We start from the raw sequence: 18,094 nt of genomic DNA on the forward strand, positions 1-18,094 counted from the left end.
TTTATGAAAATTAGATGTATGACATTTGAATGGTATTATTGACAGTTGTCAGAACTGAGCTGCTTAGAAATAAGAATTGTTGCATCCTAGCTGTCACTGGTGTAAAGATATCTCAGAAGTTCAATTTTTTAAATGTGAATGAAAAATCCCGTTTATCTTCCAATCAATTGTAGGAAACCCATCTTTATTCTTTACTTTATTTATAAATTTTTTGTCTTCCATTCCATTGATTCCAATCTGAAGTGGCTAAAATACATTAGATTATAGTTCAGATATTCTTATTCCTAACTTTGTGAATACATGTACTATTTATTGATGCCTGACTGTTCTAATCCAATTGTAATAAAGATATTTCCATTCTTTACCTTGATACTTGGTCAATGTATATTGTATATGGTTGTAATAAAGATATTTCCTTTCTTTACCTTTATACCTGGTCAATGTATATTGTATCTGGTTGTATTAAAGATATCAATGTTCTTTACCTTTATACCTGGTCAATGTATATTGTATCTGGTTATAGCCCAGGAAGAGGAGACAGCTTACTACCCAATGTTGTTCAGCCATGACAAGCCGTTTGAGGAGTTCTTCTGCATCTGTATACAGCTCCTCAACAAAACATGGAGAGAGATGAGGGCATCGATGGAGGACTTTCCCAAGGTCAGTGTAAAGGGTAGGGGGGTGGGAAGGGGGCGGGGTCAAGGAATTCTTGGAAAAGAACATTTACTGTTTGAATTAATGTTTCTTTGTTTTTATTTTGTAAAATCATTTTAGTTATGGAGCATCAAATTACTTGTTCCAATTTTTTTTTTTAGAGATGTGTGATGCATAGTGTTTTTATTCTGTGGATGTAGGTGCTGGGAGTTGCAAAAGAACAAATCACGCGGGCGCTGCAGAATCAGCCGCCGACCTTTGATGCGTTCAGGGTGAGGCTGAACCAGCTGACGTACGCGGAGATAATCCGCCTGTGGGAGCGTGAGAGGAAGAGCAAGGAGGAGGACCAAGCCCAGGCCGCGCCCATCATGTAAATATCACTGATTGATGTCGTTAAGGTGGTATGGGATGTGGATTAAAGTACATCAAAATTAGAATACTTTTACCGGTTTAAAATTGTAAAATTTTACAATATTAAACCAAAAATAGCTTTTGAAAATATTTGGAGAGGTAAAAGATGTAAGCCCCCTGTGAGATTCGAACTCATGACTTGCAGATTTGTAGTTAAACCTCTAACCCACTGTGCTACATTGTTAGTTGAAAGAAACTTTTTATATAATTACACTTCATTTTATTGTTTATTTTGATAAACAACACGTCACAACATGGAAATGTCCCATACCACCAAAAATCTCAACATCAAAACAATGTCAGTCATTGATGTCAATAATGTAACTATCAACTTCAAAACATCAAAAAATTACTAAGCTTCAGACTAATGTTTTGAAAAATATATATTTTTACAGTTTGCATTATATGCAGCCAATAAAATAAAGTACTTCTTTACTTTTATTGAATTTTATAAAGTATACATGTTGATACATTGACCAAGTGTCATGAAACACTGAGTCACCATAAACACTGTCAGTGCTGCTATATACTGAAGGGAGTTGTCATGAAACACTGAGTCACTATAATTATAAACACAGTCAGTGCTGCTATATACTGAAGGGAGTTGTCCCAATGTCTGATACCCAGAGTAATACAATGGATGTAATGTTACAGAGAGCTGAGGAAGATGATCACGCCCGAAATGAAGGAGCTGATTCGCCAACAGAGGTTGAACTACTTGATTGAGGGGTCAAAGTTCCCCAAGTACACCACAAGGGGGCGCACCAAAGGTAAGTCATTCCGTACCTGGTCAGTGGGAGTTCAATATTCCGTACCTGGTTATGTTGAATTAATTATGAAGAATTAACATTAGGATTAACCTAGCATACAGATTCACTTTTATGGACAGGTTTGGTTAATTTCATTATGAAGAAAGCAGAGTTGAAACATCAGGGCATTTTAATTTTTGAGATTTTCTTAAATTTAAGTACCGAAGATAATTTTATTGAAATGTTTGCTTATTATTTTTTTTGATTTTTCTAACTGGGAAAAATAACCCATGCAAAATAACTTTAATATAATAATTATGGCATGCTTTTTTTGCTTTCTGCCTATTAAATTGTCAGCTTTTGAAATGATATTCATTATTGGAAGAATTTCTTTTTGGACTCCAAAACTGAGATAAAACTTTTTGAAAATATTGTTTTCACAGAGAAGTACTGGCAATGGAAACTGACCCCCAACCTTAAAGCCTTCCACTACGGCGACTGTGCAGAAAATGACAACCTACCCCTAGAAAAGCTGAACAATAAATGTAAGTATAACCTACCCCCCAAAAACTTATTAATAACAATAAATTTAAATATACCTACCCACAGAAAAGCTGACCAATAGATGTTAGTATAACCTAATTAAAACACAAATAATTAATGTATGGCAAGTACAGGTTCTAAATGCAACAAACAGGGTCCCACAATACAGACTGAGAACTACAACCATTACCAAATACTGTAATGTAAATTTCTATAGAGTTTGTGCATCATGATTCTTTTGGACAGCAAAGCTGAAAGTAAATTATGAGGAGTTTTATTACAACTACATGAGACAAATGACATTTTATTTACCTACAATTATCTTTAATTTTTTTACTTTCTTGCTGTTAATTTTGGGGAGAGTTGTAGTTGAAAGTCCCTCTCTGGATGTTTCTGTATTTTTAGTGCCTGTGAGCGACATTAAATCGTTTGTCACCGGGAGAGACTGTCCACACATCAAGGATAAAAAGGAGAAGACCAGAATGGTGAGTGATTTAGTATACAGGGCATATATATAGGGAATTATACTCTGTCCCAAGATATCCTGGATTTACATTTTGCTTAATTGCATGATATTTATAAATACCTCAGGGTTCAAACGATATTCATTCAAAAGTGTGAAAAATTTCCAAGATTTCACAGTTGAAACGCCCTTGTTAGCTTATCAGGTTTCAATACAATGCTAAGAAATGTGATGTCTACAGAGATTTTGCATTGCAGTAAGCCTGGATGATAACGTTGTAAAATTGCGTGATGTATTCCGAGTGTATTCCGAATGGAGAAAGGATGTAAACATTCCCCATTATAAATCACCATAAGGAAATTTTTTTCGTTCCTGTGAATTTTCCGAGTGAAAGATGATAATGTGTCAATGAAATAATCTTGGAAATTATCCCTTTCAACTATTTCAATTGCACTTCTTACACAGGTATGTGTAATTTTATTAAAAATCGTCCAAATGTCCTGCATAAATATCTTGGGACAGACTAAAGTAGAACATAGTACTTTAGAAGGTCATACAAAGTACCCACCATCTGGTCAGAGATGGCGAGGTGTCTAGTACACAGTGTATGTGATACTGTATCATCAATCGTCTAGTGATGGTGAGTAATTCAGTAGGAGTTACCCAGCTGCACATGGTCTGTGAGGAGGAGTTTTGTACTTTGCCAGTTGGACCATTGATATTTGTGGGGGCTCAATTTCATTGGAACCTCTTACCCACTATTCAATATCCCCATTGAAAGAGTTGTGAAACACAGTGTTTATTCATTGTATGTAGAAGAACATCCAAGGAATAACATCCTAAAGAGTCTCCCAAACATTGGAAATCCACAAAAATTGGCCATCACAAATTTAAATAATGATAATTATTAAGGCTTTCCCACTATCAGTTGGTCAAAGAGGATGGATGATAAAGTGTTTATGACAGACCCACCTACCAGGTACATCAGAATTTTGAAAGTGGTCTGGGGGAGATGTTGACTATTGGGGGGGGGGGCATTTTATTTTAAGTGGGCAATCATATTGTTCTATCTCAGCCTATCTCTGAAATGTCTGATAAACCAGAAAAATTACTTTAACTTTCGGAATGATTTCAGTCGGTATATAAAACAGTGAAACAATTGAATATGGTACATGTATTCTCAATTTCTTTAAACTTAGCCATTACAATTTCCAAGGTCATCTTAATGTGTTAACTAACAAATAGCCATTTAAAGAATACATCTATGTTATGCTACATCAGACAGTAATTATGTTTAGTATCTTTTTCTAGATTAGAAGTGTAAAAACAGTAATTTATGATAATTGTAATCATTATATTATGAATGGATTTTGCATAAAGCCAGTTTAGCAATGGTTTGCCTTTTATCTTTCTGCACGTTTATTCTGTTTCCTTTGTTTTCTGAAATAGCATGATGATGATGATGATAATGATGATGATGATGATGATGATGATTGAAGCAATAAAGCTGTAGTTTGCTTGGCTTTCTGGGTCTGTGTGAAGTACAGTGTTGCTGTGGCCCTTGTTGCTTGAAAGAGTATCCTACAGCATTTGTTAGTTTCTCTCTGTATGCTTGTTTATATGCATTTTACTACGGAGAATAATTGAAGAATTGAACAATACACTGGTATTTTCTATACTTTATCAACATGGTCTGTGTACATTACCTTGAGTTGGTCAAAATACAGAGAAATTTCAGTAGCAACTTGCAGTGCCCGATTCTATTCTATTTATAATGACTACAGTACAAATTCTATACATGCTTTTTGATGGGTGATGGGTGTGTATAATTATATTTAGAACTAAGCTTTACTGTTAAAAAACTTTGCACTGATTTTATTCTTTAGACTTTGTGCTTTGACCCCCCCCCCCTCCCCCTGTGTAAAGTTTCACACGGTTTATATGAGTATCTTAGAGTTTGCTTGAACACCACTGCCATATCTGACGTCAGTGATTTCACCCATCTTTCTGCAGCTGTTGGAAGCAAATTAAGCTTCTCATTTTAAATGGAAGTGTTCAGAACTCACTTATGCAAGCTTTGTTACAACTTCTCAGTTTACATTCACCGCTTGGTTTATTTTCTTAAGTTATATTCATAGACCTGTACTGTAAAGTTTTGCACAGTACTGATAAATCCTTCTAACTATCCCTGTATTTCACAATCTAGCTGTAACGTTTACACAATAAATCTTTCTTCTAACTATCCCTATATTTCACAATCTGTAAAGTTTACAACATAAATAAATCTTTCTTCTAACTATCCCTGTATTTCACAATCTGTAAAGTTTACACAGTAAATCTTTCTTCTAACTATCCCTGTATTTCACAATCTGTAAAGTTTACACAGTAAATCTGTCTTCTAACTATCCCTATATATTTCACAGTCTGATTCCTTTAAGTTGTTTGGTTGTTTTGTTATATTTCCTAATTCATCATACCACACACTGGTCAATTGTTGATTGTATATAATTACCGGTATACTTGTGCATCAACATTTGAGTTTTGATTCCTAGTGGTCAATTATAGTTAAGAGTTATGACTTTTTCCAGTATACCTTTGTTAAACTTTGCACTTTAATCTGAGCTGTTCAGGAGAATTAGTTTTGTATTTCAGTTTATTACCTCCCTTGTGTGATGATTTATCAACTTTAACATATATATTGTTATTTGTATACTGACTCTCAGGTGTATCTATGTTTATAAAGTGGGATTATATAAATCAAAAATGTGAATGTCATCTTGGGGGATCAGGTAAAAAAAAAAAATTACAAAGCCATGCAATTAAAAAGAAAGATGTAACTTTTAATTTTTTTTCTTACATAAAAATGATCCTTATTCATGTTAAAAGGTTAGCTAGTAAGAGCTGAAAAAGAGGTCAAAGGTCTTGTACTGGTATATAAATAAAGAAAAACAATTTTTGTTTGGAAAACTTTTTTCTGAGGAATCTTAAAGATGAGGTTTGTATTACTTGTATTAAATTGACTCAGTTGAAAATACTTTGATATTGAATTGAATCCAAAAAGTGTCAAGATCTTTTAAATGTTGTGTATGTGTGATATTTTGTAACATATCTTAGACAGTTAGAATTATATTTCAATCAAACAAGATAGGCTAATTAAAGCAAACACATGATACTAATTCATTAAAAAGCATACAAATGATACTGATTCATTAAAAAGCATACACATGATACTGATTCATTAAAAGGCTCCAACAGGGACTCTGCCAAAGACTAAGTTTAAGGTAATGAAAAAGAAGATTTCTTTCAGCTTGGAATTACCTACTGGTGTGCTACAGTGAATAATACAACCTACTAACCCTATAGGAATGGTTGTCTCTTTCAGGGAATGATTATTTTTGTTCTCTTTTAGTCTCTAAGCTTTTAAGTGATTTTGATTTGTAAAATTGCACTTTGACTCGCCCCTCTGATCTATTGCTTTAACATTCAATACATTTTTATCGGGTAATTTCAGTGCTTGCAAAATTAAAAAATCCCTTCCCCCCAAAATATTAATATAATTAAAAAACAAGAAAAATTTAGTGTTGATATTTTCTTGAAATTATTTTGAAAAAATATCTGTGAAAATCACAGGACTAATATTTTATGTAATCATAAAATCATTTAATATTAACCAAAAATTCTTGATGCCAAATTGAATATTCCAATATATGGTTACCATAGTTACTGGTAGTTTGACATTCAGTAACGAAGCCTCTGTAATCAATTACATTTTTTCCCTATAACTTTGACACATCAGTCAAACTTTTGGATAACCTTGCCCACTTTGTAGTACCAGAAGATTTTGTAAACTTTTCCGTTTGATTTCTTTGTCTGTAGACAGATACGCATCATATGTTCAGGAGACCAACAGACCATGCCTTTTCGGTAACCTTAAGGACTCGCTGAATCTCATTGGAAGATCTGCTATAGCTGGCTATTAGCTTACACAAATACACACTAATTTTGACCACTATCTGCTTTTATTTAGCAATTGTTTATATATTGATATTTATTTTTAATTTGCCATAACAGTTTTATTCTATTTTTTGTATAAAATGCCTTTTGGCTTGTATAAAATGGCTTTTTCTCTCTTTACATAAAATTAATCCCCAATGTCAATTTGAATGAAAAATCAATTGAACTTTATAAGTTTAAGAAATATACAGTCTCTGTGAATTTTTTCCCTGTTCTTTTTTGAATATCGATATTTGAAATGTTTAACAGAGTAACCTCAATAGCCCAACAATTACAATATTGATGAGTAGAGAATATTTATCAGGAACCCATACAGCACAGTATTACAGTACAATCAGCAAGATGGACTGGCCATTATATTGTTGCTGTGACAACCATTACTGTGTCAAGCCTCGGGCCATTATAAAACTGAGACCAGCTGGCTCACTTCTAATCTCAGTTTAACTTTTCTGCCTTATATTCCTTGTGTAAAAGTGAGACGCCAGGGATCAAAAGTGATCTTGTCTATGAAAGTCTGTAGTGTGGTGTTTAGCTACCAACTAGGGAATTAGCTTTACATCTGTAGTGTGGTGTTTAGCTACCAGCTAGGGAATTAGCTTTACATCTGTAGTGTGGTGTTTAGCTACCAGCTAGGGAATTAGCTTTACATCTGTAGTGTGGTGTTTAGCTACCAGCTAGGGAATTAGCTTTACATCTGTAGTGTGGTGTTTAGCTACCAGCTAGGGAATTAGCTTTACATCTGTAGTGTGGTGTTTAGCTACCAGCTAGGGAATTAGCTTTACATCTGTAGTGTGGTGTTAGCTACCAGCTAAGGAATTAGCTTTACATGTATAGTGAAACACCCACAGGTATAACCCGTACAAGCATATAACCTTGAACATTAGATTGGCTAGAATAAAATGGGGGGGGGGGGGGGCCTGGGAGGGGGAATTTGCCTTGGAAATTTTTCTATTAGCCTCAGCTTGAGTTTAAAGTAATTAAGAACAAAGTCGGAAAATGGTTCCCCTCGAAAGTAGAGATGTTTATTCCTAGTGTTGTAGATTTTTCATAATCTTTTGGTGCACAGCATTGCAACATTACTTCTTGGCAGGGATAATTGATTGATTAGGTTTTTTAATGTTAATTCTTATTAGAACTGATCCTAACCCCCCACCCACCCACCCCCATTGCATCAATTTAAGTCAGATTGTGCCTGTATGTATTAAATGTATACCTTCTCTACTTAAGAATTCAAAACAAGAACAAGCTTAGGATAACTGCAAAAGTCATACAAGATTTTAGTCATTTAAAGATAAACATGCAATGGAAACATTTCACGTTGTTAATTCTTATATTAAACAACATAGAAGGAAATTACACTCTGTTCATTATCCATACAGGTTTAAGGAAAACGTGCCTCTCTAAAGAAACATTTAGTTTTTCATCAAATACTTAAAGTTAATTAATATATTCTTCATCTAAAATAAATCCAAGTTGCATATAAAGTCTGCCTTTTCCTGTCAGTTCTTTTATAAGCATGAAGAGAGACACAAACTTAAAAGATTGTACTAATTGCTTTTCAATTACATTCATTTTTGCCCAAATATTTCATTTTTATAATAAAAAAATTTTGCATAAGTTACTTAATGTCAAAACAGCTATAATAGAAGCATGCGAGACAATTTTCATGAGGATTTGCCAGATAATTTTATGAAGATTAACACTTTCTTTAATTGCTCTAGATTTTATGATGAATTTCAAAGTATATTTTCTATTCAACTAAAATTAAAGGAACATTTTGTAAATTCATCAAATTAAGATTAAATTAAAACAATGTGTAACAATAATATTGTTTTCATTAAGATACCTGAGTGTTAATTTCCTCTCTTTTTGAATGGAAAAATTGATGAAAGAGAATAATACTTGCTTGTGTTTCATTGTAGCATTTGATTCAAAATGTTGCAGAGATAAATGTAAAAGTAGGATTTTTTTTATTTTATTCCTTGATCTTTACAAAATTGAAACAAGTGTTCTTTTTGAAAATTAAGACTCTACCATTTTATTTTTCATAAAATCTTGTGTAATGTAGCACGATTTTCTTCATCTTATCTAGATACCTTTTTTAGTCAATTTCCTAAAAACCAAAAAATGTAACAAAAGATATGCTTAACATTGAATTCACCTAAGAAAATGTTCATTTCTTTCTGTTTGAAAATTTAAATGAAGAGGGAGATGTCGTCTGCCTTTTTCTTTTTACCTATACTTTACAATATTTTCATATGACTGGTAAATGTTAGCATATCTGAGGCTTAACTAATTGGTGAAAGATCTACTGTTAACAGTCATATTCAATATGTAAAGGATTTGGAATTCATCAAAAGGTAAAACAGATAAAATTGCAATATATGCTATTACAATACACAAACCATTATAATTGTAACATTATAGCAATACAATTAGATGAACAGTATTGCAATAAATTCTATTAAACTAATTAACACTGAATAATATTCCAACCAACAGAATTGTTATCAACAGATTTATGCTACAATTAAACCAACAATATCACTACTCACAATGTACATGTAAATGTTGCATGGAAGAAAATTGACATACACACATTACATGTAGGATACCTGTAAAATGCCTATTACATGTATGTATTTTATGTGTAGTTTGTATTTAACAAGTATATCCCTGCAATTATAAACATTCAGAGTCAGTTCAACCATCAACAGTTATGAAAATTATGTAGCTTTTTTTTAAGGGGGGGGGGGGGGGGGTTAACACATGAAGGTAAACAAGGTAAACATTTAAGGAAAATTGAGAAAGGGATGCAAACACTGATAAATGATACTCATTGATGGCCAATTATTGATGGGTTTTTGAGTATGCATTATTTGGGTGGGTTTGAGAGAATGCATTGTTCATTTTACATTTCATTTCCTTGATTTATTCTTTTTTTCTTTCCCTTGTTTTTTCAAACTAAGTAGGAAGAAGAAATTGCTTTGGCTGTGCACCAATCAGAAAGCATCATTACATGTTAATCATTGATCGATGTATTTCCGCTCCTGATCTTCACCAAAATTCTGTCAAACTTTGTAAATAAGTTACATTTACTGGAAAGATTTCCCCTCCTCTTGCTTCCTAATCAACACAAAACTCCTAAAACTTAATTTGTAAATGAATTTAAATAAAAATATGTAGATTCATATCAAAGTATTTTGTCAATCGATTAGCTGCATGTACTCAACCTGATAAAAAAATAAAGAAATAGATGCAGCTTCCTGCAGGTTGACTTTGCAATACATTAATTGACTTTGAAGTTTCATTTTCAGCAGCTTATTAAGTTTGTAGCTTGAGACTGTATTACAGCGAGACATGTAACACTTAATTCAATAAGTCTCCTTTTGTTTAAGTTTCGTATATTCAGCATTTGTGTGGTTTGTTTAGGAGGCTAGATGGTCCACAAATTAACCAGAAGATCTACAAAAAACTCTCAGATATGATTTGTTTACCTACCAACTATCATTGAGAAGAGAAAAAATCCATAAATTTTACATGCTAAATTTGTGTATTTTACTATATATTTTATTTAGAGCTCTTCTTTTAAAAGAGATCAACACAGTCTAAAAATTGGCCACGACCATCGAGCCTTCTTAATTCAGTGGTAGTGATTCTTGGTTTCATTATCTGTAGTTTATTTGGTACTTGTAGTATATTAGCATAATTTATATGTATTAATGTAAACTAGAAATAGGTATCTGTATAATATATTTAGTGTTTATTATTCTACAGATGACTACCACAAGTTTTGCAATCCAACATGTGAACTCAGACACGAACGACATGTACTGTTTTGTGGCCAAAGACGAGGTCGAGTTTGACATGTGGACTGATGGGCTGAACGTACTACTGGGCCATGAGGTCAGTTATCTACCTCAATCTAATTAAAATTAGAACTTCCATCCACTCCCCGGTTTTCGGTATGTCGCGCGTGGAAGCTTCCAAGCGACATATCGAAAACCGGGGAGCGGATGGAAGTTCTAATTTTAATTAGATTGTTATCTACCTGTAAAATCACTTCGTCAAAAATCAATCATTGTCCATTAATATCCTGTACAACAACCTTTATTCAGGTGAAAAATTAAGTATTTTGATGGGTTTTTTTTACTGCAGACTTGTTTTATTTGTGAGTTGATGTTGAAATTCAGTGGTCGCAACAAATCACTTAAATCATAAAGAAGAGTTAATTGTCACATATAAAAGTTGGTTAACTTAACAGTATGCTGTGACTTGTCCATAATGGTACATGACATCTGATAAGTACGTGCAAGTAAAAAGAAGCCAAATAAAAATAAAGAAAAAAAAGGGGGGAGGGCTTAATCTCCAAAGTCATGAAAATTCATGAGGGGTGTCATACTATACCTACATGTATAACCTAAATTTTCCTGTTCAATTTCTAACATGGTCCTGAAAAATTGGGGGGGGGGGGGCAACTCCTTGAATTCAAATTTTTTTAAAAATCTTTGGTACAAAAGTGATTGGGGAGGGGGGTGCCCCCCCTTAAGTTTAAGTGATAGTCAAGTTCATGTGGTCCTTAATATATCCCCACTGTTAACTGTCTGAACCTCATACGCACTTCTATATTAAGTACTGGGTTGGAATCAGAAAAGAAGAACGTACAAGATCCAGTTCCTTTTTTTTTTTTTTTTTTTTTTTTTTTTTTTCACTCTATATTGAACATCTGATAAAAACCCCCTACCGTCCACTCCTTCCGCAAATCGGCAAGTGATGATGCTACTCGTTATCAGCAGTTCTCAGTGGGGATCTTAATATATCCCCACTGTTAACTGTCTGAACCTCATACGCACTTCTATATTAAGTACTGGGTTGGAATCAGAATTAAAGAATCTTCCTTGACCGAATTGCTTTCACCGTTTTAGAACCATATTGTTCTTATTATATACTATAACCTCTCCCAACACTCAATCTTAAATATAATAAACAACTTTCAAATCAATTGACTTTTGTATTTATGCAGGTATTTTGCATATAATCATCACAATAGAAAACAATGTACAATTTTTTAAACAATACACATATTCATGACATATTTCAGTAACAAACACATCTAATCAAAGGCTGGTGACAATGAAGAAATATCCCCATGTGTTTTATAAAATGATTCTATATCCTCCCTGTCACTTGTAATCTTGGCAATATTTCCTGCTACTCTACTCGCGTCCGTGAAAGATTTTGACCTACTGTAATAATGTGCCGAACTCTCCGTTGACCATCCTACATGTTGCATAAGCTCGCCGGGGCCCTTGACCGCACCCGACACTGCCATTGTGATAGCAAAACCTCCCCGTAAACTGTGCGGCGTCTCTCCTTCATCTATTCCCAGTGTAATTAAGTAGCATTTTAACCTTTCATATATCGCTGAATATTCCAATTTTTTATCTAAAACCCTCCCTTTTTCCGTAACAGGTCTAAACAAGTAACCCAAACTTATGTTAATTCCATTATCACTTGTCCATTTATAATAGTGTTCCAAACCCAAAACAGGACATATTATTTTATCCTCAGACCTTTTAATGACAAAAGTGTTACATTTTCCATCTCCTCGAAATGTTTTCCCATACGTATGATTAAACGCGAACCCTGACGAGTTTGGAAGTTTCTTAACCTCTTGAGACAAAATGTTAGAAATATCACTTGCTCTATCGCCAGCAAAAAATTGTAATTTAAACACAGCTTGGTCTCTCACAAGCACAAATTTTTCTCTTAAAGATAAATCATGTCTAGACAACTCTCTGTCAATGTATGTAGCTATTTTTTGCAATTTACTCAAAAATATTGGTTTGGCTTGTTTTGGTAAAATGCGAGATTTAGCTTGCTCATCTTTACAAGATTTTTGATAGCTTTGAACTTCCGGAGACATGCACGGGTTGCCGCTGCATGTACCAACATCCCATGAACGACCCCTACCATGTCTACACAAAATTTCAGATAGACTCTGTACCATGCCATGCACTGTCCCAGCCGCTAATCTTATCGTGCAACCACATCGATGTATGCCAAACTCTCCAATATGTGGACATGACATTCCATGGATTTGGGTCTTCCCAAACTTATCATTCCACACTAAAAATCTACAAATATCTTTCGGTGTAACTGACATAATTGTTGGTGTATGTGGTAGAGCTAACAGAAATTTTTTAAAACGAACTTCTAAACTTTTCCTTCTCTTTGTCTGTTTCGACTCCTCTTCCCGAGATTTTAAGTCATTAAGCCTTTCGTCTATACCAAACAGATCAATGGACTCTCCAGTGAAATTCTGAAACAGGAATGTAAACCACTAAACAGACATTTATTTCATCAACTAAAGTCCATTCTATATGCTTTCAAATCCCATTTTAGACCAACCATATCATGTAAAAAACCCAATTTAGAAGGACACATGAGTACGTTTTTGTCCCCTTTTCCACCCAATTTTATTGATGCAATGCTAAAAGACATTAACAATGGCCACCATATTGGTTTCGGTGTCATGCTTGGCACAACCAATGTGCATCGCGGGAGTCTATGTTCCCTTAACAAACACAGTACTGGTAATATGAGGCTAAAGGGGGGAAACACATATGGGTTTACTTCTTTGGATAACTCCTGAGCAAATACATTGACACCTGCGGACTGAGGGGATGGGTATTGCGTAAAGTGGCGTAATGGTACTCCTTCCGAATCTCTCATTACATTCGAATCAGTCGCCATTAGATCCACAGTATGTGGCCCAAATGCACTATCAACCAAACCCCATGTCGCAACACTTAACATGCTATCGACATAAGAAATTTTTCTTGAGGGATAATCCGCTAGATTAGATTTTGACTCAACGTAATGCATTTTTAAATCCACATTCAAAACGCAAACCATCTGAAAAATTTCCTTCATGATTGCTGACAACTGAACATCCCTCGATCCTTGATTTTCCCAAGCACATACCACCGCCATATTATCAACAAATAAATCCACTCTATGATCTTGAACATCCAACTTCAAAGATTGTAAAGCTTTTAAAACAGCCGTTGCCTCCTTCTGATGAATTGGCCTAATATCTCCCTTTGCCCAAAAATCACCGAACGCCTCACCTTTATCTTTCCCAGACATGATTGCTACCCCATAACGATATAAAGAAGCATCTGTTGAGATGGACACTTGCAAGTGCCTCTCTGGCCTCCATGGAGCACAACCTTTCCAACCATCGACAAAACGCCAATATTTCACCTCCTCAAGTAACGCCCCACTCATCTTAATTTTCCTACTGTTTCTCAAACCTATGGAAATAGCTGCATTTATCTCACGTGTATATAGTTTTGCTCCAGGTATGACTAACGACATTGATACACATTTTCCAGCAAACCTTTGCAAAGTTCTAACATCAACATTCTCATAGCTTAAAATTGTTTCTCTTAAAGCCATAAATTTTTCTTTCTTGTCATTAGGTAATAGATAAGCTTGTTTTTTGGAATCCACATAAAACCCCAAATACCTAACCAAAGTGGACGGAATCAACTGACACTTTTTGAGTGCTAGAGTATACCCAAGAGTTGTCAAACTGGTCACAACCATCGAGACCATCTTAATTGGACTATCAATTGTAGTTAGAGAATTTGCCATTTTACTGCTCGTTTTTGAATTAAATACCATAAATCGGTCATCAATGTACTGAATTGTGTTTAAACCCTGATCTCTGAACAATGACGTTACTTGCATGCCTAGCATTTGATATATGTACGGGGAGGCTTTCCAACCGAATGGCAGAGTAGTGTATGTGAAAACCCAACCCCCAAATTGAACTCCAAAATACTCTTCCGATTCTCTTGTAAGTTTTATATGATCATATCCCGATTTCTCATCACAACAAATCATATGTGCGTCCTTTTCGACCAACCTATGGACGTCTTTCAGAGTGTCAAGACTAAAAGGCAAATCTCGAGTCCATAGGTTGATAAAGCGTGCATCATGGCAGAGTCTCGGTTTACTGGGTTCAACAGTCAACGGCATTATCACCTTTGGAAGAGAGCACTCGCCTACCTTACCCCATAATCGAAATGACCCATTTTTTAACCTTTCGTTTATTTCTCCCCTAATGAACGACGTATACGATTTGCAAGATGGCGCATTAGGAAAAAACTGCTTTGGCGGAATATCTGAATCAAATGGTCTTCCTTTATAATTCCCTTTAAACGATCGCATGAACGACAGTGCATCAATTCCCGATTCTACCCAAGTTTGCACTGTTTCAGACATGTTATCTGATTTTCTTTTTGTAACATCTAACCAAGCACTTGAACAATTGTGAATTTCGCCAGAAACAAATGTATCTGGATTTCGTACAACCAGATCGTTAAACGTTTCATTCTTATCATATAAAAGAAATTGTTCATTTACGTGGACTGCAGGTTTGGAATCGCTTCCCTTCAGTGTTATCCACGTAGGATGCCCTCTCTTTTCCAAAACACTTTTCTCCGGATCAAAGGAATCACATTTTTCCCATTCTGGGATTTCAATCTCAAAGTCCTGTTAAGGAACAAAGAATAAAATTTTAATTTACAGAGAGCATCTCTTTGAATAACACTAAGGATAGGATTCCCAACCAGCAATCCACGTGAGCAAGCTCACTAGGGCGTCAGAGTCCCTGGATATTAGGTTAAAGGAACACAAATTGATGTAAGTCAATATTCATCAAGTGTTTTATTCATACAAATATAGTTCTTTATTGAACAATTACAGTCAAAATTAAATTTTTAGTAACTCATAAAACTACCATTAACAGTTTAATGGACATACTTTTATACAAAATGTTTAATAGATCTTGCATAAGCAACGTAACATATGGTTTCCATGTCCTTATCATATTACTTTCCTCTCGCTGCTTTCATTTTCATACAATCACGGACATAATGGTCAGGCCCACCGCAAAACAGACAATTTCCTCTTGATGACTGACCTCTACCTGAGCCTCGCTGGTATTTCCTATATCCACCATATCCCGTTACACCCCCATACGGGTACATTTGTGGTACAAAATTCCCCTGCCCAAACCCCCAGTAAGCTTGTGGTGGTTGTGAATATAGGTTCAACATGGGAGACTGATGTGTTGCCTGAACCTTCCCCAATACGCTACTTTCACCACACTCTGACTTTACTTTCAACGCTTTTGATAACGCTTTTCCTACCACATCCGTACCTTTTCCCCCCAGAACACTTAAACAGAATGACGGGATATCTAGCTTTTCTTTATTACAGTTGGCTTGTCTCGCTAATTCCTCGAAGATTGCCGCATCATCGCTGTTCATTTTTCGGGCGGTACTTGCTAACTCCTCAACAAGGACAAGAATCAACGGGACGCTTGGTTCCGTCTGCATACACAGGCCCCTCACCTTTGCTTTCAGGCTTTTCAACTCCTCTTCTCCCTCGTTCCTCTTTGATTGTTCGAGTTCTTCAATTCTTTTTTTCCAGAGCATGCTCCTTCTTTTGTTTTTTGGCCTGCGGCTCACCAACCTGAATATTGATATACTTTATTAAGTCATATATGGTAAATATATGCGAACAACACATTGAGTGAATACTTCATATTATACTAATCACCATTATACTTCTTACTGCGCTCTATGCCATTTTTTTTTTTTTTTTTTTTTTTTTTTTACAACTTTCAAATACATTGTCGGTCATCCGCCATTCATTTGCTAAAATATATACAGTCATGTTTTACCTGCTGCTCATCTTGACTGATGTCTTGACCATCCGGCTGGCCCACCTCATTAGCATAAATTATTGCATAGTGCAATAATTTTTTCATGCCCTCCTCAATATTGGCAGTATCTCCAACCATCTGGAGGCATTCTTCAAGAGACTCCCCAGACAGCTCTCTGAATGCCGTCTTCATCTCACTGATGGTCATTGTCTCCGTTGGGGCGTTCATCTTTAGTCTGGCTAAAGGTCCCGCTGGGCTCTCTGCTCCTCTTACACGTTTAATTAACGGGAAAATGTCTTTCCCCGTTAACGTATGTCTCTTTCGTAAGACCGCAGGTGGCGGCATCTAAACAAATGTAAAAGAAACCAATTAAATAGCCATTCAAACTTTATCTTGAAACTAGTTACACTATATAGATCCCAATCTTGTCTCATCACAAATATACTTAAATGACTTATCACGCTTTTATCACTATATTAAATTATGTGAACATTCTACTTAATATGAAATTTTCATCAGTATACCAGCTTTTACTAAACAATTTCTCTCTCTCTCTCTCTCTCTCTCTCTCTCTCTCTCTCTCTCTCTCTCTCTCTCTCTCTCTCTTATACATTAAACTTGGACTCACTTTATTAAAGTAATTAACATTTTCATGTAATTTCCTACGCGATTTTTCTCCTCTCCTCTCTCTTTATTTTCAAGCTATTAGTCCTCAAGCGAACTGACATTATGAACCACCTCCACGTGATTTTAATTTTTTCCTCACCGTAGACACACTTTCATCATCATCATCATCACATTTTCTCAAGCATCAAACTTACAACCACCTCAACGTGGACTGAACGTGTTCTCAAAATGCCATTTTATTTCTATCGTCTCTTCTATATCTCAGACTCCATTTCCACCACAATGTGGATTAACATTACACACCTCCGCGTGTGGTATTTATATTTATTAAATGTTTTCCTTCTGAATAAACAAGACATTCACCTCAACGTGGTTCTAATCACAAATTTCATAATGACTTATATTTCCACCTTATGTGGCATTCAATTGTTAACTTTTTTTTTTTTTCTTCAATTAAACAAAACATCCACCTCAACGTGGATTTTATCATGATTTCAAATCACTATATATTATACATCCACCTCAACGCAGATGCATTTTTAATCAACATATCTTAACATACCTTGAAGAAGTTTCAATCTGTGGTCAAATATAGCTGTTAAAAAACACGTCTGGAAGCTCTCTCCGCAAATCGGCAAGTGATGATGCTACTCGTTATCAGCAGTTCTCAGTGGGGATCTAAAACAGTCAAAGAATTTAAGGGGGCTGGGTGACTGGTCAACAATTATAGCCATCAGATCTTCCTTAAATTTTCAGATATGATTTGTTCAGCTATAAACAATCATTTAGTAAAGGAAAAATCTTAACATTTGAGCATTAAACTCTGATTTAACCCAGTAGTTTGCTTTATCGTTATATAGAATTCTTCTTCTTCAGGAGATCAATATAGTC

The 18,094-nt window shown here is 35.0% G+C and overlaps 2 protein-coding genes across 8 annotated transcripts in view; one reads left to right on the forward strand and one right to left on the reverse strand.

Annotated features, from left to right (window-relative positions):
* Positions 1-18,094, forward strand: part of LOC105325386 (engulfment and cell motility protein 2) — a 44,505-nt gene that overhangs the window by 24,051 nt on the left and 2,360 nt on the right. For 2 of the 6 annotated variants that reach the window (XM_066077970.1, XM_066077974.1), the window contains 8 exons: positions 524-660; positions 855-1,024; positions 1,720-1,835; positions 2,258-2,359; positions 2,763-2,842; positions 6,066-6,101; positions 6,697-6,744; positions 10,612-10,740. In XM_066077970.1, coding sequence (XP_065934042.1) covers positions 524-660; positions 855-1,024; positions 1,720-1,835; positions 2,258-2,359; positions 2,763-2,842; positions 6,066-6,101; positions 6,697-6,744; positions 10,612-10,740 — 818 coding nt within the window. Of the gene's footprint in view, positions 1-523; positions 661-854; positions 1,025-1,719; positions 1,836-2,257; positions 2,360-2,762; positions 2,843-6,065; positions 6,102-6,696; positions 6,745-8,756; positions 8,793-10,611; positions 10,741-18,094 lie in introns of all 6 variants that reach the window. The other 4 variants (XM_066077971.1, XM_066077972.1, XM_066077973.1 and 1 more) reach the window with 4 other exon arrangements.
* LOC117683910 (uncharacterized) lies at positions 11,833-17,887 on the reverse strand. Of its 2 annotated transcripts, XR_010711660.1 has the most exons (5): positions 17,766-17,887; positions 16,595-16,921; positions 16,263-16,383; positions 15,271-15,399; positions 11,833-13,156 (listed from the first exon to the last, which is right to left on the reverse strand). XR_010711660.1 is itself a non-coding variant. In XM_066077977.1 (3 exons), the coding sequence occupies exons 2-3, from the start codon at positions 16,919-16,921 to the stop codon at positions 16,324-16,326; spliced, it is 387 nt and encodes a 128-aa protein (XP_065934049.1). In that variant the 5' UTR covers positions 17,766-17,887; the 3' UTR covers positions 15,555-16,323. The 2 variants fall into 2 exon arrangements, 1 of the variants encoding a protein (XP_065934049.1); XM_066077977.1 differs by lacking the exons at positions 11,833-13,156; positions 15,271-15,399 and having other exon boundaries at positions 15,555-16,383.

Source organism: Magallana gigas, chromosome 3 (genome assembly GCF_963853765.1).
Source record: "Magallana gigas chromosome 3, xbMagGiga1.1, whole genome shotgun sequence".
Lineage (NCBI taxonomy): Eukaryota > Metazoa > Mollusca > Bivalvia > Ostreida > Ostreidae > Magallana > Magallana gigas.

What these genes read in the sequence shown, in the direction of transcription:
- LOC117683910 (XM_066077977.1), bottom strand. Translation starts at nt 16,921, where the DNA reads ATGCCGCCACCTGCGGTCTTACGAAAGAGACATACGTTAACGGGGAAA. An exon ending in TCAGTCAAGATGAGCAGCAG is followed by an intron (nt 16,384 to 16,594) that starts GTAAAACATGAC and finishes ATCAATATTCAG; the next exon opens with GTTGGTGAGCCGCAGGCCAA.